Here is a 25,913-nt window from a genome sequence, read left to right as displayed (position 1 = left end):
TCTCTTCCGAGTCCCAGTAGCTTCTCTTCCCTTCCTACCTGTTTCTGCGTGGATCTTTCTTATAGCTTTGATTGTAGACGAGTGTTCCTGCCAGTCTCCAGTTAGTTTTCAGTCAGAATTGTTCCACGTGTGGATGAATTTTGGATGTGTTTGTGGGGGGAAGTGAGGTCTGCATCCTCCTACTCTGCCATTTTGATCTCCTCCCCTCAACGCCCTCTTGAGGTGTAGACTCTGTTTGTCCTCACTCAGTCAGAGCAATCCCTTATTTCTTGGTTTTTTAAGGAGCTGGTGTGTAATCTGAGTTGTTTAGTCACTAAGAGTCACGTCTGACTTGTTTTTGAGCCCATGGACTGTATCCCACCAGGCTCCTCTGTCCGAGGGATTTCCCAGGCAAAAATATTAGAGTAGGTTTCCGTTTCCTTCTCCAGGGGATCTTCCCAACCCAGGGATCGAATCTGGGTCTCCTGTATTGGCAGGGGTGTTCTTTATCATGGAACCACCAGGGAAGCCCATGTAATCTGAGTAGGTCTATCAGAAGGAAGCCGGTGATTTTGTTAGATGACTTGGGCAGGAGATACTATTTCTTTTTTTTTTTGAGAAGGAAATGGCAACCCACTCCAGTACTCTTGCCTAGAAAATCCCGTGGACCGAGGAGCCTGGTGTCCATGGGGTAGCAAAGAGTCGGACACAACTGAGCGACTTCACTTTCACTTTCCTGGATACAAGTAAGGAAGCATGCAGTCCCTGGCTGTTTTGCAATCAGCTTGTTTCCATGAGGTGATTCAGCCTTGGGACCAAGCCCAAACCTGAAGAGGAAGCCTCATAGACATCCTGACTGAATAGGACCTGAAGCCCAGCTTTTCTTTGTATGGTTCAGTTATGTAATATAGTGACTGCTTAAACCCTTGTAGTTGGGTTTTCTGTTACTTGTAACTAAAAAAAAATTCTAACATGCCAAATCACCCCTGACCTCAGACTCCCCTTATCTCAAAATGGAACTTCCATTGCATGGCAAGGCTGGGTGGGGCCCAGATCCAAATGTACTCCTTTTCTTCTTTCCTTTCTTCTCTCAGTGTTCAATTTCCATTTCTGGTAGCCTTTCTTTTCTTCCTTGTCTTTTTTATTTTTTAAGGCAGAATTAATTCTAATTTTAAATTTTAATTTTGACTTAATTTTTATTTTATTTCAGCAATACATAGTCACAAGTTAGACAGTTAAATAGTTATTAAAAGGAAAAGAGAAATCCCCACCCTATCTTCCCATATCCAACTTCTCTCCAAAGGCAATCCTATCAATTATTTTTACTGTTTATTCTGCACTTTAGCTTCTATTGTTAAATAACATTTTTATACAGGTAGTTATCATTCTTTAGCTTTAGTTATTATGCATTTTCTGTGATAAGGGCCATAGATTTCTTATACCCCTCCCTCCACATACACAACCTCTCTCCCTCATTTCCTGAAAAAAATTATATCACAGTATTTTGCTATTTATATTCTCTATGTAAATATTGTTCACAGCTGAACCATGTAGTGTACTATGGTTTTATTTCCATTCTTGAACATCAGTTTCTTTCCCCCTAGTATTTAATAATTGCTTTCTCTTTTAACTTGCTTATTTTCCTGTGTATTTTTACCAGTTCATCCCACGCTATCCAAGAAAGACATAAATCTCTCCAACACGTGTAAATCAATCAATTTCTTGTTTTTCTGCTACACACCAACATCCTAGGAATTTTCTTCATCTTTATCCTGTGTTGGAGTCTCTGCTTTCTAGATGTCATGTTTTCCTTTATCTTGGTTTACTCTCTTATTTTGGAGAAGCAAACTCTCCTGTAGGGTTCTGTTAAAAAATGCAAAGGTGTTGAAAATGTTGAGACCTTTCATACTGAAAATGTTTCTATCTACCCTCTCATTTACTGTTGCTTTTTCATGTTCTGGCCCTTTTCTCCGATGTGTAGTAGTCATTGACTGCTGTCCTGTAGAAGGATCCTCCAGGCATGTGTCTTGATAAGGTGTGTGTCTGTCAGCATTCTGGTAGCTGAGTGACCAAAGAACTCTGAGGCTCCTCTTCACTATGAGGACTTCCCCTCAGTCTCTTCCTAGTTTCAGAACACCACCTCCTTCCCACCCCCCACTCTATCTTGGGGCTAATTCCAAAGAGAGAAACTTCAGCCTTCAGTCTTTTCATGAGAGTAAGAAGGGGTAGGTACCTGATGAGGGAAGAAAGCTTTCACTTAAGACAGTCAAGTAATGTCCCTGGAGGGTTGCCAGGGAAATGGTGGGTGAAGCACCTAGCCAACCCCTCTGCACAGATGTTTTTAAAATTCTTGTGGAGCTCTATGAACTTGAACAAAATTCTTAATTTCTCTGGGCTTTAGTTCCTTCATCTGTAAAATGAAAATACAGGGCTTTTGTGTGAGGGTTAAGTGGGATTAATGGATGAGTAGTGCCTTGCACAGGCTTCTCTGGTGGCTCAGATGGTAAAGAATCCACCTGCAATGTGGGAGATCTGGGTTCAGTCCCTGGGTTGGGAATCCCCTGGAGGAGGGCATGGCAATCCACTTCAGTATTCTTGCTGGAGAATCCCCAAGGACAGCGGAGCCTGGTGAGCTACAGTCCACAGGGTCACAAAGAGTCAGACATGACTGAGTGACGAAGCACAGCACAGCGCAGTGCCTTGCACAGTCTGCCCAGCACAGAGAGGGCACTCGATTGTTGACAGTACAGTGGTCATGGTGGTGGCAGTAGGTAGTCGACTTGGTTTTCCTTCAGTGGGCAGACAGGACCCCGCCTCCCACAAACCAGTGCTTTTCTACACTCTCTCAGAAGAAAGCCACCCTTCTCATGTTCTGTCAAATGTTCATCGAATTTCATAGAATTTCAGGGGTACCACAATCTTTGTAACTTGCCTTCCAGCTTACCCTCTCTCTGAGTGCCCAACCAAACCCTTAGCACCATCTCCTTTATTCTGGAGGTTTATCCCATCCAAATGGATTAACTTGTAGGATGAGAACTGCAGTAAACAGCCTGAACCCAAATCTCAAGAGTAAAATTGATCCCCTTCTTTCCTATTCTGCACATAATCCCTCCACCCCGAGGGCAATGCCCCGCATCCTTCTCCTAATTTTCCTGTCTTTCCTAAGCCCCTGACAAGAGAAAGGCATAGCTTTTGCCTTTGGATTTTCATTTTGCACTAGAAATCCTCTCCTAGTGCAAAATGAAATTCTTTTTCCCCTTTCTCTCTTGTCCCAGGGCTTCTCTCCGTTTTTCTCCCCTCAGTTCTTGTTGGGGACCTTGACTTTGCTTTGTTAGAGGGCAGATTTCCTCTTCACAATCTTTCCCCTGAATTCTAAGGATGCTTTTCTTATCTGTTCTGGGGCCTCCAATAGCTTTGTTAATTGGCTGTATCTCAGGAGAATGAGATGGTTATCATCACTGACTCAATGGACATGAATTTGAGCAAACTCTGGGAGTTGGTGAAGGACAGGGAAGCCTGGCATGCTGCAGTCCATGGGGTCGCAAAGAGTCAGATATATAATGACTGAACAACAATAACAACAGGAGATTGAAGAAGGACGAGGAACAAGAGAAGCTGGAAACGTTGGGGTTGTCTTAAAACTAAGCATTTAGAATGCCTAGTGGGCCAGAGATATGACTGATACAGAATTTGATGAGAAGCAGCAGCCACTGTGCTCAGCATATTCTCCCAGTCTGACATTTCTGGTTGCAAGACTCTAACGGGGATTTTTCCTGCTGTACTCCTTATTTAGGCTCAAACACTGAAGATACACCTAATGAAAAATTTGCAGTAGGTCTTATAATAAAATCATGGTCAATTAAATCTTGGGAATCGACCTTTGTTGGGAATGGTGTAAATAGATGGTCTTTTGGAGACCACATGTGAATGAAGGTGGACACAAGACGTAGGAACAGCCTCGCCCAAGAACCCCTTACCCTCTTGTTTCGTTTTTCAGCCACACACAGAAAGGAAAGCTGCACTTTGGTTCCTGTGGATGATCTTTCCTGAGTGCAGACTTTAGTCTGTCCTTAAAATTCTCCCCAGCAAAGTAATAAAGCAAAGGGTTGAAGCAGCTGTTGGCTGCCGCCAAAGCCAGTGTGATGGCCACAGCTTTATGCAGCGAGTCTCTGCATATATCCGCCTTCCACTGGAGCAGGTGGAGGGTTCTCAGTATATGATAGGGCAAGAAACACAGGAGGAAGATGACCAAGGCAATGATGATGGTGGTCAATGCCTTCCTGTGAGAAAGCCGCAGCCCTAATTCTGGGACCTCCGCCTTCAACAGAGCTCGAATGATCAGCATGTAGCAGATGCTGAGTGTGCAGAAGGGCAGCAGAAAGCCCACCACCAGGGCAATGTAGTTCATGGTCTTCAGTTTAGGAGCTTTATTACGATTCAGCTCCAAGCACAACGTGACATTGCCCTTCAGCTCAGAGCCATTGTTCAGAAGCGTTGTTGAGGAAGCCATGATAAAGATCCATATGATGCCACAAACAATCCAGGCATTCCTGACGCTAGTGGCATGAAGGAGCCGGAAGGGGTGAACGGTTGCCAGGAAACGCACCACACTCAACACAGTCAGGAAATAAATGCTGCTGTACATGTTGACATACATAGAGTAAGACATAATCCTGCAACTCAGGTCCCCAAATATCCAATTGGACCCTCTGAGGTAATAGTCCACCCTGAAGGGCAGTGTGGCTGTGAACAAGAGATCTGAAGTAGCCAGATTGAGCATGAAAATGTTCACAGATGTGGACTTCCTATAAGGTTGCAGGAAAACATATATGGAAAAGCCATTTCCCAAGGCTCCCCAGATAAATATTACCAGGTACACAATGGGGTAAAATTCTCTCTTAAAGTCTTCAGCTGTGCAGTTCCTGTTGCTATGGTGATCGCTGAAGGTGCTGTTGGTTTCCATTTCTGATGCGGATATGGATGGAGATAAGGACACAAGTTTTCTTTCCATGCTGAATCAAAAAGAAACAGATACAAAAGGTTGCTTCCTGCTCATTGCTTACATTTATCCAGGTTTTAATGAAACAGAGAGAAATACTAGCTTTTCTTTGAAACTTGAATCAAAAAATATTGGCTATGTCTTACCATATGCTTATTGTTTTACCATCTGTCTTCACTATATGTTTCATTTCATTTCATGATAAACTTCTAGAATGCAGAATAACCATTCATTTATTTGACTGAAGCTGAAGTCTCAGACTAGGGGAACTCTTGCCCAGGGTCCAGATGAAGATCATCTAAAACTTGTCTGTGACCCTGGAGAAAGTCATCAATTACACATCTTCTGCTTTGGAAGCTGACAAAGATTCTCTTCTTGATGAAACTCTAGCCAGGCTCCTCTGAGCCCTCGTCAACCAGGTGTCAACCTTGGCTCACGCTGACTTGAATAACAACTAACATAAAAACACTAACATAGTTTTGAACAACTCAAGACTGCATCTCGAGGATGACCATAACCTCCCCTTCTTACATAGCCTGAGAAAACTCAAGGCTGTCAAAAGAATTCAGTGTTTGTTCCAGCCAACACCTGGACATAGGGCCTCTGCCTCAAGCCTGTGTGGGAGGGTAGGAGCCTAATCTCGTAAGCACCAGTTAGAAAACCCAGATATTTTCCACCTTGACCCAACCCCTCCTTCCTATTTGTAATTTTTTAAATTCCCTGACTCTACTGAGCCCCTGCTCACTCCCTTCTCTCTCCTTTTTCTCATTCTCTTTTTAAAACACCTAGGGACTTCCTTGGAGAAGGCAATGGCAAACCACTCCAGTACTCTTGCCTGGAAAATCCCATGGACAGAGGAGCCTGGAGGGCAGCAGTCCATAGGGTCGCTGAGGGTCGGACACGACTGAGCGAATTCCCTTTCACTTTTCACTTTCATGCATTGGAGAAGGAAATGGCAACCCACTCCAGTGTTCTTGCCTGGAGAATCCCAGGGATGGGGGAGCCTGGTGGGCTGCCGTCTATGGGGTCGCACAGAGTCGGACACGACTGAAGCGACTTAGCAGAAGCAGGGACTTCCTTGGTGGTCCAATGGGTAAGAATCTTCCTTGCAGTGCAGGGAATGTGGGTTTGATCCCTGGTCAGGGAAGATCCTACACGCCATGGAGCAACTGAGCTTGCGCCCTGCAACTGCTGAGCATGTACGCCATGACTGGAGAGTTTAAGTGCAGCAGTGAGAGATCCCATAGGACCCAACAAGGATCCTGTGTGTTGCAACTAAGACTCGGTACAGCCAAATAAATGAATAAGTAAGTATTTTTTTAAAAAATAAATAAGATAAAACATCTAGTTACTTCTGAGTTCAGTTCATGTTGGACTAGTATATTATTGAAAAAATTGCAATAGTATATGATTGAATAAAATCTGTCTTACCACTCTTAGAAGTGTGCAGGTTTGTTTATCTTTGACCAAGCATTGCTTTAAATGTAAATTTACTAGGCATAGTTGTCATGGATAATCACAAGGTTCTTAATTTCTTCTTTTCTAGTCAAAGAGAAATTTATACTGAACACTTCTTGCTTTACCTATGTAAATACTACAGGACAGCCCATAACTGCAGAGGTAGGGGCAGACTTCTAGATATCTAGGGGAAAAAACAAGTGGCTTGGGGGGACATAATTTCATTGTCTGGGTATGGTAGTCTGGGTCCCTATTTTACAGTTTTTTATAAGAACTAATAACCATTTTTGTTTCTGCAAAGTCCTCCATTTTTAAATCTAAGCCCCAAATTACCTAACACAAGCACAATTCCTGCAATAATTCTTTTCCAACACCCTCTTCCTGAGATATTCTGATTTCCCATGGTGTGCATTCTCCTTGATACAACAAGTCAATAAACTCAATGGTGTCCAACTACAGGGGTGTTCCTAAAGGCCTTTGACTAGAAGACACTGACCCTGAGAATTCACAGAATGATCTAAAGACTAAAAGAAGTATGGTAAAACATTAGTTAAATTAACCTACCCAAATGGATGCTTTGTAAATATATTTCCGATACGGCAAATATGTTTTTCAATTCTCCTTCAGAGACTGATGTGAAGATGCAACTCAGAAAATACGGTTGGTATGTAAATAATGTAAAAGAAAAAAAAAAGTCTTTTCTTTAGTTCAGCACTTCCCAAAGTATCTTCCACAAACTACGAATTCCATGAGATGTTCTGTGTAAGGAAAGGCTTCTGTGTTCAAATCAGCCTGAGAGACACAGCAAGCTTTAGTATCCCTCTCTTGGAGATTCATAACACATGTCAAAGCTCAAGGAGGTCCTATAAGAAAAAAAACAAGTCTGATTAATACAGGGTGTCCCTCTATATTTTTTTTTACTCTGAAAACGTTTTTGCACATTGAAACATTCTGCTATTCTACAGAACTAATGTTCTATAAAATCTTCCCTGTGAAATGCTGATGTTATTATATAACTTATCTAGAATATGATTTTGATAGATGAAGAAGATCCCTACTTAATGGGCCAGATCAACAAGCCAGGGTTCAAATGTCTGGAATTAAAGAGCTCTAAGTTACGTTGGGGGCTTCCCTGGTGGCTCAGACAGTAAAGCGTCTGCCTGCAATGCGGGAGACCCGGGTTCGATCCCTGGGTTGGAAGATCCCCTGGAGAAGGAAACGGCAACCCACTCCAGTACTCTTGCCTGGAAAATCCCGTGGACTGAGGAGCCTGGCGGGCTACAGTCCATGGGATCACACAAGAGTCGGACACAACAGACTTCACTTTCACTTTCTACCTTTTATGTTAGTGTCAATGAAATTTGGAAGCACTTACTATTGGGGGAATGAGCATTTCTAAGCATCCATTACTTTGTGAAATGAGAGTTGTATTAGTTTCCTAGGGCTCTTTAACAAAGTACCACAGGGAGTTTCCTGGTGGTCTAGTGGTTACAATTCAGCACTTTCACTGCTGTGTCGCAGATTCAATCCCCAAAGCCAGTGCGGTGCAGTCAAAACAAACAACAAACATACAAACAAAAAACACACACACGGGGCTTTGCTGGTGGCTCAGTGGCAAAGAATCTGCCTATCAATGGTCTTCCCTGTAGCTCAGACAGTAAAGAATCTGCCTGCAATGCAGGAGACCTGGGTTCGATCCCTGGGTCGGGAAGATCCTCTGGAGAAGGGAATGGCAATGCAGTCCAGTATTCTTGTCATGGAGAATCCCATGGATAGAGGAGCCTGGTGGGCTATGGTCCATGGGGTCACAGAGTCAGACATGACTGAGCAGCTAACACTACTACTACTGCTATCAATGCAGGAGACATGGGTTCAATCCCTGGGTCAGGAAGATCCCCTGGAGAAGGAAATGCCAACCCACTCCAGCATTCTTGCCTGGAAGATTCCATGGACAGAGGAGACTGGTGGGCTGCAGTCCTTGAGGCTGAAAAGAATCGAACACCGCTGAGCATGCACACACAAGGAGGAAAGGGGTGGAATGGGAGAAATTGGGAGACTGGGATTGATACACACTATCTATACAATGTACAAAATACACAACTGTTGGGAGCACAGTGTGTAGCACAGGGAAATCTAATGCACTGTGATGTCCTACATGGGTTGTTGTTATTTAGTCTCTAAGTCCTGCCTAACTCTCCTGAGACCCCATGGACTGTAGCCCCCCAGGCTCCTCTGTCCATGGGATTTCCCAGGCAAGAGTACTGGAGTGGTTTGCCATTTGCTTCTCCAGGGGATCTTCCTGACCCAGGGATCAAACCCGCCTTTCCTGTACTGGCAGGTGGATTCTTTACCACTGAGCCACCTGGGAAGCCCATGTGTTCTATTACCAATGGCCTTTTTAGAAAAGGACAGAGTCCTGTCCATATGGCCCTGACTTTGGAGCCAGAACTTGGACAAAATCTTAGGAAAAGTTGATATCAGGAAAGGATCTAAAATAGTAGAAATAGACTTGAGAGCAATCAGGTCCTTAAATGTTTTGACCATAAAGACCTTAAAACTGCTTCTTTCATCTCAAGACCAACAGGATCCCTGTGACTTGTGATGAGGAAGGCAGATCCCTGTGACTTGCGATGAGGAAGGCAGTCTGGCCCTCCACCCTGTCCTCTCCATCACTGGGGGTGGTGAGCCCGCAAAGAGAGCCACAGATGCTGGGAGAGTCCCTTATCCCAGGCAGAGCATGGCACCCAGCAGGTATGAACATGGACAGGAGAGCAAAAAAAGATGGTAGCAGTTGCTCCCCAGGATATTGATGGCTATGAGGGAACCAACAAGAGCCCCTGGCAAGAGGTACTTTTTGAGCAATTGGGGAAGAAGGCAGAACTCAGGAGGCATTGGCAGGCAGCAAGGTGCTTGTACTGCCAGGCCATCATGGAAAGAGAGGACTTTGGGCCTGAGAGGAGGCCTGGCCATTGCAGGCAGGCCCCAGTCATTGCGGGAGAACCTGAATGCCGAACAACACCTGGGTGCAGAGATTTGGGCCAGGGATGCCAAAAGAGGGGCCCTTTGCCTTTGTTGAAAAGGGGACCGAATCTCAGGAATGAGAGAGATGCTCAGTTTTAGAATCAAGGCACCAGATCAGGAAGAGATCAACCCCAAGGGTAAGGAGAGTCCCAGAGTTACTTCAAGTTCTCTGCCTCGGATTGGGATGTGTTCTGGGCCCCAGAGGGGCTGGAGGTGGGGGGCGGGGGTGGGGGTGGGCGCAGGCGTGGCTCAAGGCTGTCAAACTGCCCCAGTGGGAAGAAGAGGGGCTGAGGCTACAGAAGCTGGGGCTTTGATTCGAAGAGCATCTTCATCCTTGGACATCTAAAGAAAGAAAAACACAAACCCCCCACCTAGAGGGTCTTCTCTGGTGGCTTAGCAGTAAAGAATCTGCCTGCAAAACAGGAAATGTGGGTTCAGTTCCTGGATTGGGAAGATACCCTGGAGGAGGAAATGGCAGCCCACTGTAGTATTCTTGCTTGGGAAACCCCATGGACAGAGGAGCCTGATGGGCTACAGTCCATGGGGTCGCAAAAAAGACACAACTGAGCAACTAAACAACAACCCCTCCTAGAAGCCTCATTTAACTAAGAGTCACAGGTCAAAAGCAGGGCCAGCTCAAATCCAAAATTCCATTCAGCGCATGGCTTTCCTTTAAGAAACCTTTAAAACACTTTGTTCTTTACTGCCCATAAAAACATGCATTTGACTACACCATATTGCTACCTTTCACAAGACTGTTAAAAAAAAAAAAAAAGGAAAAGAAAATCATCTACTAGATGTGGCTCTAAAAATCAGCCAGACAAATTAAGTATGTGACACGAAGCTGAGAAGAGGCAAATTCAAGGAAAATTAGGAAATAAATTGACAGCATAATTTGCACTGCCTTGGCAGCAGCAGCAGCAGTAGAGAGATAGGAGAGGTTTCCCAGGTGGCGCTAGTGGTGAATAACCTGCCTGCCAATGCAGGAGCTGTAAGAGACGCGGGTTTGATCCCTGGGTTGGGAAGATCCCCTGGAGGAGAGCTTGGCTTCCTCTCCAGTATGGTTGCCTGGAGAATCCCATGGACAAAGGAACCTGGTCCACATGGGCTCTGGGCCATAGGGTTGCACAGAGTTGGACACAACTGAAGTGACTTAACACGCGTGCACGCAGAGAGAGGAGGGCTTGAGTATGCGCATAGCTTCCTGGACTGAAAGGGGCCTCAGAACAAAGAAAGAATTGAGTCTTTGTCTCCTGCAGCTTTAATGGTACTAAAACGACAAAGAAGAAAGAGTGCAAAGCAGCAGCAGATGGAGATTCCGTGTCGCAGTTACAAAGAAAACCAAACATGCTGCATGTGCGCTGATGAGGACAAAGAGCTAACTTGGAGGACTGAAACATCTTTATGGTCACTGCAAAGTTGCAACTCCTCAAAACCTCACAGAAGTTTATTTTTATTTATACTTGGGAAAAAATATTTTATTTCTTTTTTTTCTTTGTTGGCCAACCTGCACCTCACAGCTTGCAGGATCTTAGCTCCCCAACCAGGGATCTGCAGTGGAAATCTGGAGTCTTACCACCGGTTTGACAGGGAGGTCCCCACCTCAGAATCTTTTACTGCTTTGCCAGGAGCTTGATAGACCTGTCTCACATCCTGTCCGCACTCTCAGCACTGACCAGGACAGAGCCCACAGGTGTGCTTACCTGTGTGTCTCAAGTACGAGCCTGTACCCGGCTGCAGACCCCAAAGACCGAGGCCCTAGGGCACAGTCACATAGTCTTCAAGCATTCTAGTGCAGCTGAGGCATGAAAGGGAGGGTCAGGTGGGCAGAGGGCGAGAAGAGTGACTTACCTCCACACGGAAGAGTTTGGGTTTTACTTTGAGGGCAGTGGGAACCCTTGAATGGTGGAAAGTGGATTTGCATTTTACAGGTGTGATGGAGGACAAGCCTAGGTCCCCAGAGACTCCCAGGGATGCTCTTGCGATTGTCCAGGAAAGCCGGTGTGTATGTGTGTGTGTGTGTGCGCGCGCGCGCGAACATATTTGAATGAGATTGAGAATATAAAGAAATGAGACTGGAGTTGGGGATGGGTTCCAGCTTCCCTAGTGGCTCAGACGGTAAAGCGTCTGTCTGCAATGCAGGAGACCCGGGTTCGATCCCTGGGTTGGGAAGATCCCCTGGAGAAGGAAATGGCAGCCCACTCCAGTATTCTTGCCTGGAAAATCCCATGGACCTCGGAGCCTGGTAGGTTACCGTCCATGGGGTCGCAAAGAGTCCAACACGACTGAGCGACTTCACTTTCACTTTTCACTTTCATTATGGGAGGTTGGGAGGTCAGGAAAAGTTCGGGTAGGGGATGGTCAACATTCTCTTATTTTGTGAGAGAATGGTGTCTTATGTTAATAAAAAGAACATGAAAGGAATAAGAGGAAGCTGCTATTTGGGAAGGGCCATGTAAAATGAGTTCAACTGAGCATTTTGAATTTGAAGCATTTATGAAACACACAGAAGTGTCTGATCTCAGTCTAGAGCTGGGGAGGAGGAGACAGGCAAGCCTGTTGGGTTTAGGGGCCACCAGCACTTGGTAATTGAAGCCAGAAGAGTGGACAAGCTCCTGTAGGGGTGTGACAGTGAAGAAGGAATTCATAGGGCCTGGACTCCATCTTAGGCCTGTTCATGCTGATCATGCTCAGCCACCTTTCCAATGGACTCTGAACTCTGTGTTTAGTGCCTATGAAAACAACAACAGAAGGATAAGACCCCCTCCAGACAGGGGAACCTTGAAGATCATATCTAGGTTACCCATTGCCTAAGAGAAAACAGACACTAATCACCCCTTCCTCCAGAGAGGCCATAAATTTTTCTGTATCTATCAGAATGTAACCTCGGGTTTATTGATTATTGGTTAATTGTTTGACTGTTTGAGCACATGAGCACATAGCACGTGGATGATGGGGTTATTGGGATTGTATTTTCCTTGGTTTATGTAAGTCTCAAGGAATTTGGAGTGGTGGGTTCAGACACGTACACATGGGGTTTAAAAGATTTTCACAAATGCTGGTCGGGGTCCTTGGCTAAGAGGAGACTCTGCCTTGGGCCCGCCGGTGTAATAAACTGCACTCCACTATCTGCATTGTCCTTCTGAGTGAGTTTGTTTCCTGGAACGCGTGGCTACAACAACAGCAGAGATGGGAGAAGATCAGGGACAGAACTTGGGGGAACATCAACAATTAAGGAACAGGAAGAGAGAACGGGAACCTGGAAAGAAAGTGATTGAATGATAAGAGATGAATCAGAAATGCAACTTTGGGGCAGCCCTGGAGGTCTAGTGGCTAAGATTTCATACTGCCAATGCAGGGGACCTGGGTTCAGTGCTTGGTCAGGGAACTAGATCTCACATGCCACAACTGAGACCTAGTAGAACACCCCCCCCCCCAAAAAAAAAAAAAATAAAATCAGAGAACTTAAAAAAGAGAGAGAGAGAACACAACTTCAGGGAGGCCAAGACTGCTTTAAGGAGTTTAAGGAGGAGGGAGTGGTCATGGGGGATAAAAAGGGTTGAAAGATTTCATAGCAAGCTTATCAGTGCTCCTGGGGGAGAGCGGGTGTGGTGGCTTGGGAACCCAAGGCCAGAGAGCTAATAAAGGAGCAGGGGTTAAATAAGTGGCTACTCTGAGAGGTGAGAAAGTCTCAGTCAGCTTCTGTGAAGTGTTTGTTGCTGGAGGAAATCAGGGAGGAAAGACGCATTCTTTTCTCTGCAGACACCCCTTTAACTCTCAGCCCGTCTTCAAATGGGCTTCCATCTCTTCTTCTGTTCATTTCTTGTCCTATCTCCTCAAACTTCATACACCTGAACCAAGCTAGAGCAGAATGGACACTGAACCTGAAATTTGACTTCCAGCTCTCCCAATTTCTAGCTGTTAAGACCTTGCACCACTGGTCACAGTTATACCTGTATTTTTATAAATGAGAGTCAGCTAACGGAGCCATGCCACCAGGCCACAGACGGTGGAAAAAGCACAGAAGCCTGGGTCCTGCTCTGTCAGTTTCTAGATACATGTGGCCTTGGCTAACACATCACTTCGCTTATTTGGGGAAGTGTATCTGTGAAATGAGGATAATGCTCTCCGCTGACTCTAACAGAAAAGAGCTCCAAGAGAAGCAAATGCGGGTAAAGCACTTTGCAAACCATGAAGCTGGCATTATCGCTATAATTTTACTGCTCCTCAGTGCCAGGAAGCTGGGGACTGGATTTGCACTTCTTCAGGTATGTACCCGTGCTGTTTACTCTGCTACTTTTTTTCCCTCCTGGCCATGTCCTGCAGCATGTGAGATGTTAGTTTCACAATCAGGAATCAAACCTGTGGCCCTTGCATTGGAAGCATGGAGTCCTGAACACTGGACTGTCTACTCTGTTCTCTCCACCTTTCCCCCTCTTCTCCATCTTCCTCCTCCCCAGTCTGCAAGGTACCCAATTCTGTGTGTGTGTGTGTGCTTAGTCACCCAGGCATGTCCAACTCTTTGCGACCCCATGGACTGTAGCTTACCAGGCTCCTCTGTCCGTGGGGACTCTCCAGGCAAGAATACTGGAATGGGTTTCCTTGCCCTTCTCCAGGGGATCTTCCCAACCCAGGGATCAAACCCAGGTCTCCTGCGTTGCAGGCAGGTTCTTTACTGACTGAGCCACCAGGAAAGCCCAACTCTAGTCAAACCAAATCTTCTTCTTTAACACCTGCATCACCTTCTGCATGTCGCCTTACCCAACCGACACTTTTCATAGGTCTCTCTCATCACTCCTGCAGCTCTTGTAATGTCCTTGTTAAAGTTCACAGAAATGTCGGTATAAGGAGCCAAATCTGCCACTTACAAGTTTGGGAATCTTGCACAAACAATTTATCTTCTCAGAGTCTCAGTTTCCTCATCTGTAAGTGGCATGATGACTTTAAAGTGTTTCACACTTTAAAGGTGAGCACTCAATGACATCAACTACCGTGATTAAATCTCAAAGTGTGGGCTTAGACCCATGATAAAGAGATGAAAAGGATCTCAGAGCATTAGTAAAAATATGAAAGGCTGGAAGTGAAAGTGAAGTCGCTCAGTCGTGTCCAACTCTTTGCGACCCCACGGACAGTAGTCTACCAGGCTCCGTCCATGGGATTCTCCAGGCAAGAATACTGGAGTGGGCTGCCATTTCCTTCTCCAGGGGATCTTCCCAACCCAAGGATCAAACCCGTGTCTCCTGCATTGCAGACAGACGCTTTACCGTCTGAGCCACCAGGGAACCCCCATGAAAGACTGAGAGGTGATTTAATGATAAAGATGCTGAAAGGATGACAGGGGTTCCCCTCTACTGCAGGCAAGCAGTACTAGAGCAGCAGGTGAGAGCTAAAGCTTTGGTTTGAAACCTGGCTCTTTCACTCACCAACTCTGTGGCCTTGGACCTTATCTCACTGAGCCTCAGTTCCTTATCAATAAAATGGAGACAACTAAAACAATATTCCTTACTTGTCTAGGTTGCTGTGAGAATTAAGCAAGATAACCCATGAGGTTAGAACCTGGGTCACAGGAAACCTTGGAGAAAGCAACACTTGTTAGTGAAACTGAGCTCCCAGTGGGGCTCCTGGGCATGAAAGTCTTTCTGTCATTCCATTTCTTGCAGGAAACAGACTCCAGCCTCCATAACCTTCCATAAAGCTGGTTTTAGAAAAGGCAGAGGAACCAGAGATCAAATTGCTAACATCTGTTGTATCATCGAAATAGCAAGAGAGTTCCAAAAAAACATCTATTTCTGCTTTATTGACTATGCCAAAGCCTTTGACTGTGTGGATCACAACAAACTGTGGAAAATTCTGAAAGAGATGGGAATACCAGACCACCTGACCTGCCTCTTGAGAAATTTGTATGCAGGTCAGGAAGCAACAGTTAGAACTGGACATGGAACAACAGACTGGTTCCAAATAGGAAAAGGAGTACATCAAGGCTGTATATTGTCACCCTGCTTATTTAACTTATATGCAGGGTACATCATATGTACTCTGGGCTGGGCTGGATGAAGCACAAGCTGGAATCAAGATTGCTAGGAGAAATATCAATAACCCCAGCTATGCAGATGACACCACCTTTATGGCAGAAAGTGAAGAAGAACTAAAGAGCTTCTTGATGAAAGTGAAAGAGGAGAGTGAAAATTTTGGCTTAAAGCTCAACATTCAGAAAACTAAGATCATGGCATCCAGTCACATCACTTCATGGCAAACAGATAGGGAAACAGTGTCAGACTTTATTTTTTGGGGCTCCAAAATCACTGCAGATGGTGACTGCAGCCATGAAATAAAAAGATGCTTAACTCCTTGGGAGAAAAGTTATGACCAACCTAGACATCATATTCAAAAGCAGAGACATTACTTTGCCAACAAAGGTCTGTCTAGTCAAGGCTATGGTTTTTCCAGTAGTGATGGATGGATGTGAGAGTTGGACTATAAAGAAAGCTGAGTGCCAAAGAATTAATGCTTTTGAACTGTGGTGTTGGAGAAGACTCTTGAGAGTCCCTTGGACTGCAGGGAGATCCAACCTGTCCATCCTAAAGGAGACCAGTCCTGGGTGTTCATTGGAAGGACTGATGTTGAAGCTGAAACTCTACTACTTTGACCACCTGATGCGAAGAACTGACTCACCTGAAAAGACCCTGATGCTGGGAAAGATTGAAGGCAGGAGGAGAAGGGGACGACAGAGGATGAGATGGGTGGATGGCATCACTGACTCAATGGACATGAGTTTGAGTAAACTCTGGGAGTTGGCAATGGACAGGGAGGCCTGGCCTGCTGCAGTCCATGGGGTCACAAAGAGTTGGACATGACTGAGGGACTGAACTGAACTGAACTGAGACCAGATTAGAGGAGTGTAGGCTCTGGACACACGCTAATCTTATCACCACTCCCACCCTTGAATCATTTGCTATAAAACTCCTCATCAAATCCTTCTGGGCTGGGATACACCATTTTGAGGGCAGGAGCCAATTGTGCCCCCTTTGCCTAGCAAAGCAATAAAGCTATTCTTTTCTACTTCACCCCAAACTTTGTCTCCAAGATTCATTTCAGCACCAGTGCACAGAGGCTGAGCTTTCAGCGTTATTTCACCACCAAGAATACTGGAGTGGGTAGCTATTCCCTTCTCAGGGTAGCCTCCCAACTCAGGAATCTAAACCAGGTCCCCTGCATTGAGGGTAGATTCTTTACTGTCTGAGTGACCAGGGAAGAATTAAAGAATTAACATTGTTAGTAGCTCAGTCATGTCCAACTCTTTGCAAACCCATGGACTGTAGCCCGCTAGGCTCTTCTGTCCAAGGAATTCTCCAGGCAAGAATACTGGAGTGGGTAACCATTTCCTTCTCCAGGGGGTCTTCCTGACTCAGGGATCAAACCTGGGTCTCCTGCATTTGCAAGCAGATTCTTTACCATCTGAGCCACCTGGAAAGCCCTTCTGTATCATTAGCTGTTATTACTGTAAAAGTTCATAGACTTAGCTCCCTGAAGTTGTACAAAGAGGACTCAACCCTCTGGATTGAAAGGTTTTACAGCCTCAGAGTCCCAGAGGCCCCAAAGTGGTAGCTAATATACCCTCCAAAACAGAGAAGTATCAGTGAGTGCCTTGTTCTTGAAATCCAACCCTGCTAGCTCAGCCCTCAGTTGTAACAGGCTCCAAATGTCCAGGTGGAAATTATAGCTTGAGACACTTCTTTAGCCTCCCAGAAACAGTCTTGTATTAATACTTATAGAGTTTTTCAAGGGCTAACGTGAATTAGATGCTTACAGGTCAAAACAGAAATACAAACGAACAGATCTGAGATTACCATATCTTTTGAATGAGGAGCTGGTTTCTGGGCTTCTAAAATAAACAGGGGGCAGATGAGTGAACCACTCAGAGCCTTGTTCTATGGAGTCAGCATCTTGGAGTGTTCTGCCACTCTGATTCTCTGCCCCATCTGTCCCATAGTGCCAATGCCTCCCATCCTTTCCCGTACCACCAGCCTAATGGTCCTTTGTCTGCCAAATGCCATTTTCCTCCCACACTTCATAGCTATGATGTCAACCTGTCACTGAAAGAGGTGCTAGCGGATCTGCTATAAACCAGTAGGTGTTAAATAGCATTCAGGGCTTGGGAAGTTCCCCCAGGAGCAAATTCTCCAGTCTGTGCTGCCAAGATCTTTTTAACAGATCTGGGGCCCAGCGGGACCCCTCAACCAGAGTCCTGGGCCTGATAGGATGATACTGAAGCTTCCCCTCCAGGGCCTGACTTTCATTGTCTCCTATCTGTCCTCTGCATAGGAGTTCATGTGCACAAGTTACAAAGCTCGTAAGACCTGACCTCTCCTCCCAGATCCCAACCAAACTGTACCGGACTCACTCCAGGGCTTGGCAGACAGAAAAGTCAGTGTGCTCTTCATGAAATTTTCCAGGAATTCCTGGGGAGCTTGAAGACCCAAGGGACAGTCTTTGAATCTGGTCTCTGTCATCAGGGGAAGAGTTGAGTGAATTTTTGCAGCAAGGGTGGGAGTCCTTGTGGCAGAGGGCCCCTGTGGGAGACTGAATGCTCTGAGTAGTTTTCTACTTATAATTGCCTCCTCTCACTGGCTTCTTTTATAAGGAAGCTGCCTGGCCTGCCTTCATCTCTCCGCAGATTTCTCAGGAACCCCACAGGATTTGGCAAACAGGAACGGGGAAAGTGTTAGTCACTCAGTTGTGTTTCTGACTCTTTGCAACCCTCTGGACTATATAGCCTGCCAGGCTCGTCTGTCTGTGGAATTCTCCAGGCAAGAATAATGGAGTGGGTTGCCATGCCCTCCTCCAGGGGATGTTCCTGATCTAGGGATGGAAGCCCTGGGAGCCACCAGAACCTTTCTTGCCTGGACTCAGCCTCAGGCTGCTTGAAATACTGTCTGTCAGGCCCCATGGGGGTGGGGTGCATATGCAGTGCACAGGAGCTCTGGCCTGCTGCCACCAAAAGGAGAACCTGACGCAGATACAGAGTGTGTGGTCAATGACATTCACCACCGCAAATGCAGGCGGGCAGACGCAGGAAGAAGAACCTCGAGAAGAAGCGTGTTGCCAGGGCCACCATCAGGGCAAAGATCAGCACGGATGCATGAAAGGTGACAATCTGGAGAGCACTGGCATTGTCAAAGTGTCAGCTCCTTTGAGTCGCAGCGTCTTGCTGATGGTTTAGCAACAGCTGCCTTTTCTCTCTCTTTTGCCGACCACTTGTCCCGGTCAGTTAGCACATGCTCTTCCAAAATTCCATTCTCGAGAATTTCCCCGTGCCCAAAGGTGCCCATGGGTTATGGACATATATGGGGAGAGCTACGCCTTAGTACTGGAGTCTCTGCACAATTTTCTTATTTGATGTGCTATTTGGAGGAGAAAATGCTCCCAGAAAACAGTTTATCCCAGGGGACTGAACCCTAGGGGAGGGTTAACACCCAAGCCAGAGCCTTTCTGCCTCTGACAGCGAGATGCTTGGCTCACATCAGTGGACTGATTCAATGGACACGAACTTGGGCAAACTCCGGGAAAGAGTGAGGGACATGGAGGTCTGGTGTGCTGCAATCCATGCTGTTGCAAAGTGTTGGATACGACTGAGTGACCGAACAACAACAACAGCAGCAAAGCTGATTATGGATTTAATTTCATAAAGAATCTGAGCATTTAAAAAGTTGTTTTCTAATGCACTTCATCAGTCTATGAAGATTGGAAGTATCTGTTATTAACCCAATTTCTGATCCAAGAAACATCCAAGAAACGTCGCAGACTCATTCTGCAGCTGAGCCTCTGATTTCCAAGTCTTCTGATTCCAAAGACAGAAAACCAGCAAGTGTGATCTCAGAGGCCATTGCCCTACTCACCTCAGTAATTTCACAGGGGTTGTGTCAGCATCAGGACTCTTGCTGTCCACAATCCAAGTGACTACGAGACACAACTCAGGGGCTCCCCTAAAGCCCACTTATTCAAATGAATACTCCCTCTCTGTCTTTCCCCTTCCACCTTAGCATTTCACCTTCCATTATTAAATTCACTTCTTGGAGCAAAGGAATTATTGATCAAGGTAGGTAGTTAAGCATCATATGATTCCTGGCAGGATACAGTGGCGGGATGAAGTCATAGAAAAATCTGGGGAGTAAATCCCAACAGGATCCAAACCCTAGCTCTAGCTCTTAGCGGTGGCCTGAGCATTTTCAGCAAGTACTCAGCCTTTCGGCATCACTGAGAGGACCAGGGAGACAACACCATGAAAGACCCCCCACAGCTGCACGGAGCCTGCACATCACACATTTTCAAGGCATCAGCAGCCTGTGCAAGCCTGGCTACTGCCAGGGGGAAGATAGTATGCCAGGTGCAGGATACCTGTAAAGAATGGTAAGAAAACTATAAGGCAGTGGTCTCCAGTCTTTCTTGCACCAGAGATGGGTTTCATGGAAGATAACTTTTCTGTGGACCAGGGCGGGGGTGATGGTTTCTGGATGATTCAGACATATCACATTAACTGCGCACTTTATGTCTATTATTATTATTACCTCAGCTCCACCTCAGATCATCAGGCATTAGATCCTGGAGGTTAGGAGATTAGGGTTACCCCTGCTGTAAAGGAAAGTAAGAAAGCTGTAAAGGATAAGAAGAAAATGTTTTCCTAGGTCTCAAAAAAATTTAAAATCAGGAGAATTGTCCAGGAAGGTGTCCTAACGAGCTGCCAGTAGCCTGGGGGACAGTGGACACAGGTGACCTAAAAGGGAGAGGTCAAAGGACAAAGCCCACCGCCGGCTCCCCCCACCCCTCAGCCCACAGCCCCAGCTCATTCTGCCACCCAATGTCTCCTTCAAGGAAGGCCTGCCTTGTTACCCAAGGTTCCCACTAGCCCCTCTTTCCACCCAGGGGCCCGCTCAAGGTCGCCCACGACAGGCTGTCATCTCTCCACCGCTGTCCTCAGAAAAATCCACTCCAGCCTCATAACTTAGTTCAATGCTCTGAACATACAGACTCTGTCTTACCTACTTAGTCTGAACTCCAGTTCCTCACCTGGCCCTTTATTTGTGTGTGTGTGTGCTTAGTCATGTCTGACTCTTTGCAACCCTATGGACTGTATGTAGCCCACCAGGCTCCTCTGTCCATGGAATTTTCCAGGCAAGAATACTGGAGTGGGCTGCCATTTCCTACTCCAGGCTCTTTCTTACCAGCCTCAAGTTTCTTCCCAGAATCACTTCTAGAAAGAGCGTTCTCTGAGCCCTCTGGGTCTTGGCTGTTCCAGTGCTTCCTGTCTTCACACCACCCATGGGGCAGCCACTAGCTCCTGCTTATCCCTACCCCGCAGAGTGTTCGCTCACTGAAGCAAGAACACCTTACTTGTCACTGCTGTATCCTGGGTCCTGGCATAGCTTGTGGCCATAAATGTGCACAAAGAAATAACCAGTGAGTGAGCAAATGAAACTATGATTCACCCACTCCCTGCTCATTTTATGTTTCATGATAGATATCTTCCAGGGAAGAAAAATTCTCAACGGTCTTTTACAACAGAATTGAAGAACTGACTCACTGGAAAAGACCCTGATGCTGAGAAAGACTGAAGGCAAAAGGAGAAGAGGGCGACAGAGGATGAGATGGTTGGATGGCATTACTGACTCAATGGACACGAGTTTGAGCAAACTCTGGGAGATAGTGAAGGACAGGGAAGCCTGGCGTGCTGCAGTCCATGGCGTCACAAAGAGTCGGACACGACTGAGCAACTGAACTGAACTGAACTGATGTCCAGGCATTTTTCCTCACAAACTTTTTGTCTCTGAAGTTCAAATCTAAGATCTGGGGACAGGAATGCATGTGAGTGCTTAGCCCCTCAGTTGTGTGTCTAACTCTTTGTGACCCTTTGGACTGTAGCCAGCCAGGCTCCTCCATCCACGGGGATTTTTTAGACAAGAATACTGGAGTGGGTTGCCATTTCCTCCTCCAGAGGATCTTGCTCATCCAGGGATCAAGCACACGTCTTCTGTGTCTCCTGCATTGCAGGTAGATTCTTTACCTGCTGAGTCATCGAGGACAGAAATATATCAGGTCAATGGCCTATAGGCAAGAGGAAGATTGCAGAAGACACCCAGACATCACAGGAGGTGCCTCTCTTTTTATCTCTGAGGGTTGCAAATTGTCTTTCTGGCTCTGGGCCAATAACTTCCACTGCAACTAACAAGGGAAGTCGCTTTCAAATCTCTCAGAATTTGCAAGACAACAAAATTCTAGTTGAGGTTAAGATTCAAAATAAAAGGAAACAAACTTATTTCAAAGAATCTGTGATGCCTTCAAGCATTTTTTAGATGATTGTGTTTCCCGTACTAGAGGAACAAACAAGCTAAAACTATAAACCCACAGGAAGACACTTACTTGGAGAATGGTGTTTTGTTTTTTCCATGATAAACATATTCTTGTTTTCATAACATGCAATAGAAATAATAACCGTGGACTGGACCCTTTTCAATTCTCCCAGCTTGATGAACATCCGGAGCAAATAGATTCCCCTTCCTACCCCTTCTTCCTCTCTCTTCCTTTCGCTGCTCTTCCCCTGACTTATCCACATATCCCCCCTTCTTCTTGTTCTTCCTCAGATCTGCTTGCTTCTTTAAAACCTCTTCTTGAAATACTGAAGATGTAAAAAGCTTCTGCACTAACCCTGGCTCTTCGTGAGGATGCTCCAACTTTAAGATTCTTTGGTTCCAGGTTGCTGTTCCAGCTTCTATTACTTTCTCTGTCCAAGGAGTCAGCCCTTACTGCCACCAAGCCAGAGGAGAAGTTTTCCTTTAAAGATCGTCCAAGACTATACCCATTCTCCGTGGGTCAATTCACATAAAGAGGTTAATAGGTTCAATAGAGATAAAAAGAAGCTGTTAACAGAAGTTCACATTCATTGATGAATTAATGTATTTACACCTGCCCATTTATTCTTAGGGCTTCCCAGGTGACTCAGTGATAAAGAATTTGCCTGCCAACGCAGGAGATATAGGTTCGATCCCTGGGTTGGGAAGATCCTCTGGAGCAGGGAATGGCAACTCACTCCAGTATTCTTGCCTGGGAAATCCACAGAACAGAGGAGCCATGTGGGCTACAGTCTATGGCATTGCAAAAGAGTCGGACACGACTTAGCGATAAAAACATTTATTCTTAATGGAGCCCGTGTAGTGGGCTGTCTGCAGAGACTCCATCTTCAGCCATTCTTCATCCAGCAGAAGGAATGAGACTCACACATAAGTAATTCCAACACAAAGAAGTAGTGGGCAGTTCCGTGAGGACACCATAGATACAGTGCTGTGGGTTCTGTTGTGGATTTGATAAGGCTCCACAGAAAAGCTGAAAAACCTAGGCCAATTCTTGACTTTCTCAACATTGCCCAGCTTGGCTGCTGTATAAACCAGAGCTCACTGGGTCATTGCACAATCACTTGTTAGGCTTCTACTGTCCAGATTTAGCCTTGGGGGATTAGCATGCCTCAGATGCCTGGTGAGCAACACAAACTAGGAAAGCAGGAAGCCCTGAGTCTGGAGCACACATGAGATACTCAAATGCCCAAGGTGATCCTGACTTATAGCAATGTTGTTCAGTCACTAATCAGGTCCAACTCTTTGCAACACGGAGTGCACGTTGCATGGACTGCAGCACGCCAGGCTTCCCTGTTCTTCGTTATCTCCCAGAGTTTGCTCAAACTCATGTCCATTGAGTCAGTGACGCCATCCAACCATCTCATCCTCTGTCGCCCTCTTCTCCTTTTGCCTTCAGTCTTTCTTAGCATCAGGGGCTTTTCCAATGCAATGAGTACACCACAAAAAATACATCACTTTCTTCCCAAATGAGTGATGTGTACGTGATGCGGGGTACCCTTGATGACCTCAGGTCAGGGAGGAAAGATGGCATCACGAATGAAAACATGTGTTTTGAGTTAGAGGGGAACTAGGTTTGAGCCTCAGCTCTGCCTCTTGGTCACTCTTACTCCTGTGCTTCAAGACCTTCATCCGCAGAGGGAAGATTGGGCATTGATGAGGAAAACTGATACAATTAACTCAATGCCTGACACTTGGTAAGTTTCCAGGTGATGCTAGCTAACAATGATAAGAACATGCTAGCTAACAACAACAGGAACATTTGTGACAAGTATGAACAAAACTCATCAAGAATGAAAAGAAAGGCTTCTTTATGGCCAAGTAAAATGAGCTGGTACCATTTCATCTGGAGAAGAGCCAACCAGAAAGACAAGAACAATTCCATTCAATTTACTTCACATCTTTATTACACAAGCAATGAATGTGGTTAAAAAAAATAGTAAAGTAATACCAGCTGAAATAAACTTAAATTATAAGATTTACCACCAACCAGACACATACAAATGTTTGTGCCTTTACTTCCTTTCACTTTTCTTCAAATATACATATTTTCAAACAAAAATGAGTCCATATTTTAATGCTATTTTGTAACCTTGCTTTTTTCTTCCTGCTAAATCATAATCATTGCCATGTAAATAACTATTACATGTCAATGTCATGTAAAGAGCTAAAAGAATATGCAATTATATAGACATAACAAAATTTGAACAATGTTTTTCTACAATAACCATTACTCAAGATGTATGTGCCCTGAACTGAACCAGATTGGGCCAGTTCTGGTTCGACCCTAGGAAAGATCCTGTGTCCTCTTGGCTGTACTTTCTTATTTTAAAGTAAGAGTTACACACTCCAGCACTCACGTGAATCAAATGAACGACTGTATGTGAAGGGATTTCATAGACAGTGAAGGCAGTATTGAAAGGGAGACTTAGACAGCTTGCTTGATAGTGCATCCCCTTTCCCTTAAAATGTATTGCTTTCAGGTATGGGTCAGAGAGAGAGAAATATTACAAATAACCTAGGTTGGTTGTTGTTATGCTTCTCACCCGCTAGAGCCACCTGAGAAATTTTTAAAAGTTAAAACAACAGCAACAACAACAGATGAGTGGCTCCTCACCAAAGTTAATTTTCAATTATTCTAAAGATAAGTTTCTAATCTCCCCAGAAGTGAATGATTCTGATGGAATGTACAGCCAGAGTTGAGAACCACTGGCTGAGGTCCCCAAAGGGTCACAAGCAGATTTTAAGCACACGGTCTCATACACACCTTCCCTCCCACTGTGCCTCTCAGTAAAACTTAAACTCAGTAAAACTGAGAGCTGAAATCTACATCCTCAAGTTTAACCTCCTCTCCTCAAAAAACAAGACTCTGAAAGGAAAAAAAAATATATCTTATGTTATCAAATGACCCACTGTATGAAAAAAGGAAAGATGCTATATGACCCTATATAGGGGAATGCTTGGGCAAAGTACAGAAAATTTCCTCCATGTAATACTATGCAGCAATTTTAAATTATGATCATAAAGCATTTACAGCAATGTGGGAAAATGTATGCTGTAATGGAAAAAAGGAATATAAACGTATCTGTTGTGTACAAGCATGACTACGAAAATTAACTAAAATCATAGGTAGACGCACATAATAAATGGAAAGAAATAACCCCCAAAATATCAATAGCAGCTATCTCAGTGGTGGTTTTTGCTTCCTTCTACTTTTTTTGTACTTTCCCAATATTTTTTAAAGTTCCATGTAGTAAAAAAAAGTTTATAGTAGAACAAAATAAACTTACTTTAAAAAATTATTCTTCTTCCTATGAAACATAGCAAAGCACAATTTTTAACAAGTTAACAGGGCAAAGATGAAAATGCTCACCTGAGTTTTCTTTCTTTCAGCTGCCGTGGCTCTGTATCCTCTGTCTCTGCTGTCTTCCTCCTCCAAGTAATTCAGTTTGCTTGTTTTAAAAAAAAGTGAAACAGCAAAGTGTATTTTATGCACAATGTCAGCCAATGGCAAGAGAAGAAGGAACTCTGGTCAGACAGCCATTTGTGCTGTAAGGAACTTTTGTGTCAGAGATGGTGCTGGCTTCCTTCTCAAGATAAAGAGTGAAGATTTCTACTTAGGGACCACAGCTAAAGGAAGAAATCTGTATTAGCTCCTCCCCTCTCATTGTTTTTATTGGCATCTTTCACAAACAAGTCAAGGGGACGTGATGGGCTGGAGTCAGGAGTTTTAAGTGGCTTTAGTTCTCTGACATGTTTTTTGTTTCTATGACGACACTAAAATCAACACCACCTTATTAGTATAGCGCTTCAAAGCTGTTCAGGGCAATTCCAACACCCACTTGCTTTTTCAACTTACTTGTACTTAGGCAGAGATATTATCCATTCTGGTGAAAATGCTGTCATGGTATCCTGATTGCTCACTTAAAGGTCCTGTTTTAGTCCTCGTCTTCCTTCCTCAATTTGTTTTGCACAGTTAACCACTGTCCATTTCTTGAAACTTTCTCCTCCTTGTTTCTCTGACTCTCTTGGTTCCTATTCTATTCCTTGGATTA

The 25,913-nt window shown here is 45.0% G+C and overlaps 1 protein-coding gene across 2 annotated transcripts; it reads right to left on the bottom strand.

The window, feature by feature from the left end:
- Positions 1-1,155: 1,155 nt before the first annotated feature.
- On the bottom strand, positions 1,156-25,475 carry CYSLTR2 (cysteinyl leukotriene receptor 2). Of its 2 annotated transcripts, XM_086329052.1 has the most exons (5): positions 25,232-25,368; positions 20,023-20,086; positions 7,001-7,299; positions 3,957-4,991; positions 1,156-1,842 (listed from the first exon to the last, which is right to left on the bottom strand). In XM_086329052.1, the coding sequence occupies exons 4-5, from the start codon at positions 4,988-4,990 to the stop codon at positions 1,773-1,775; spliced, it is 1,104 nt and encodes a 367-aa protein (XP_086185178.1). In that variant the 5' UTR covers position 4,991; positions 7,001-7,299; positions 20,023-20,086; positions 25,232-25,368; the 3' UTR covers positions 1,156-1,772. The 2 variants fall into 2 exon arrangements, with proteins under 2 accessions (XP_086185178.1, XP_086185177.1); XM_086329051.1 differs by lacking the exon at positions 20,023-20,086 and having other exon boundaries at positions 25,232-25,475.
- Between the last annotated feature and the right edge of the window lie 438 nt (positions 25,476-25,913).

Source organism: Bos grunniens, chromosome 12 (genome assembly GCF_055505025.1).
Source record: "Bos grunniens cultivar Pamir isolate PY7600 chromosome 12, Bosgru_T2T1.0, whole genome shotgun sequence".
Taxonomy (NCBI): Eukaryota; Metazoa; Chordata; class Mammalia; order Artiodactyla; family Bovidae; genus Bos; species Bos grunniens.
This window is presented reverse-complemented; position numbering and strand designations above follow the sequence as displayed.

Excerpts from the sequence above, each read along its gene's own strand:
- CYSLTR2 (XM_086329051.1), bottom strand. The coding sequence starts at position 4,990 with ATGGAAAGAAAACTTGTGTCCTTATCTCCATCCATATCCGCATCAGAA. Across the intron at positions 1,843-3,956 it reads CTGAAAAACGAAACAAGAGG|AACCCTACAGGAGAGTTTGC; the intron begins GTAAGGGGTTCT and ends ATTTTTTAACAG.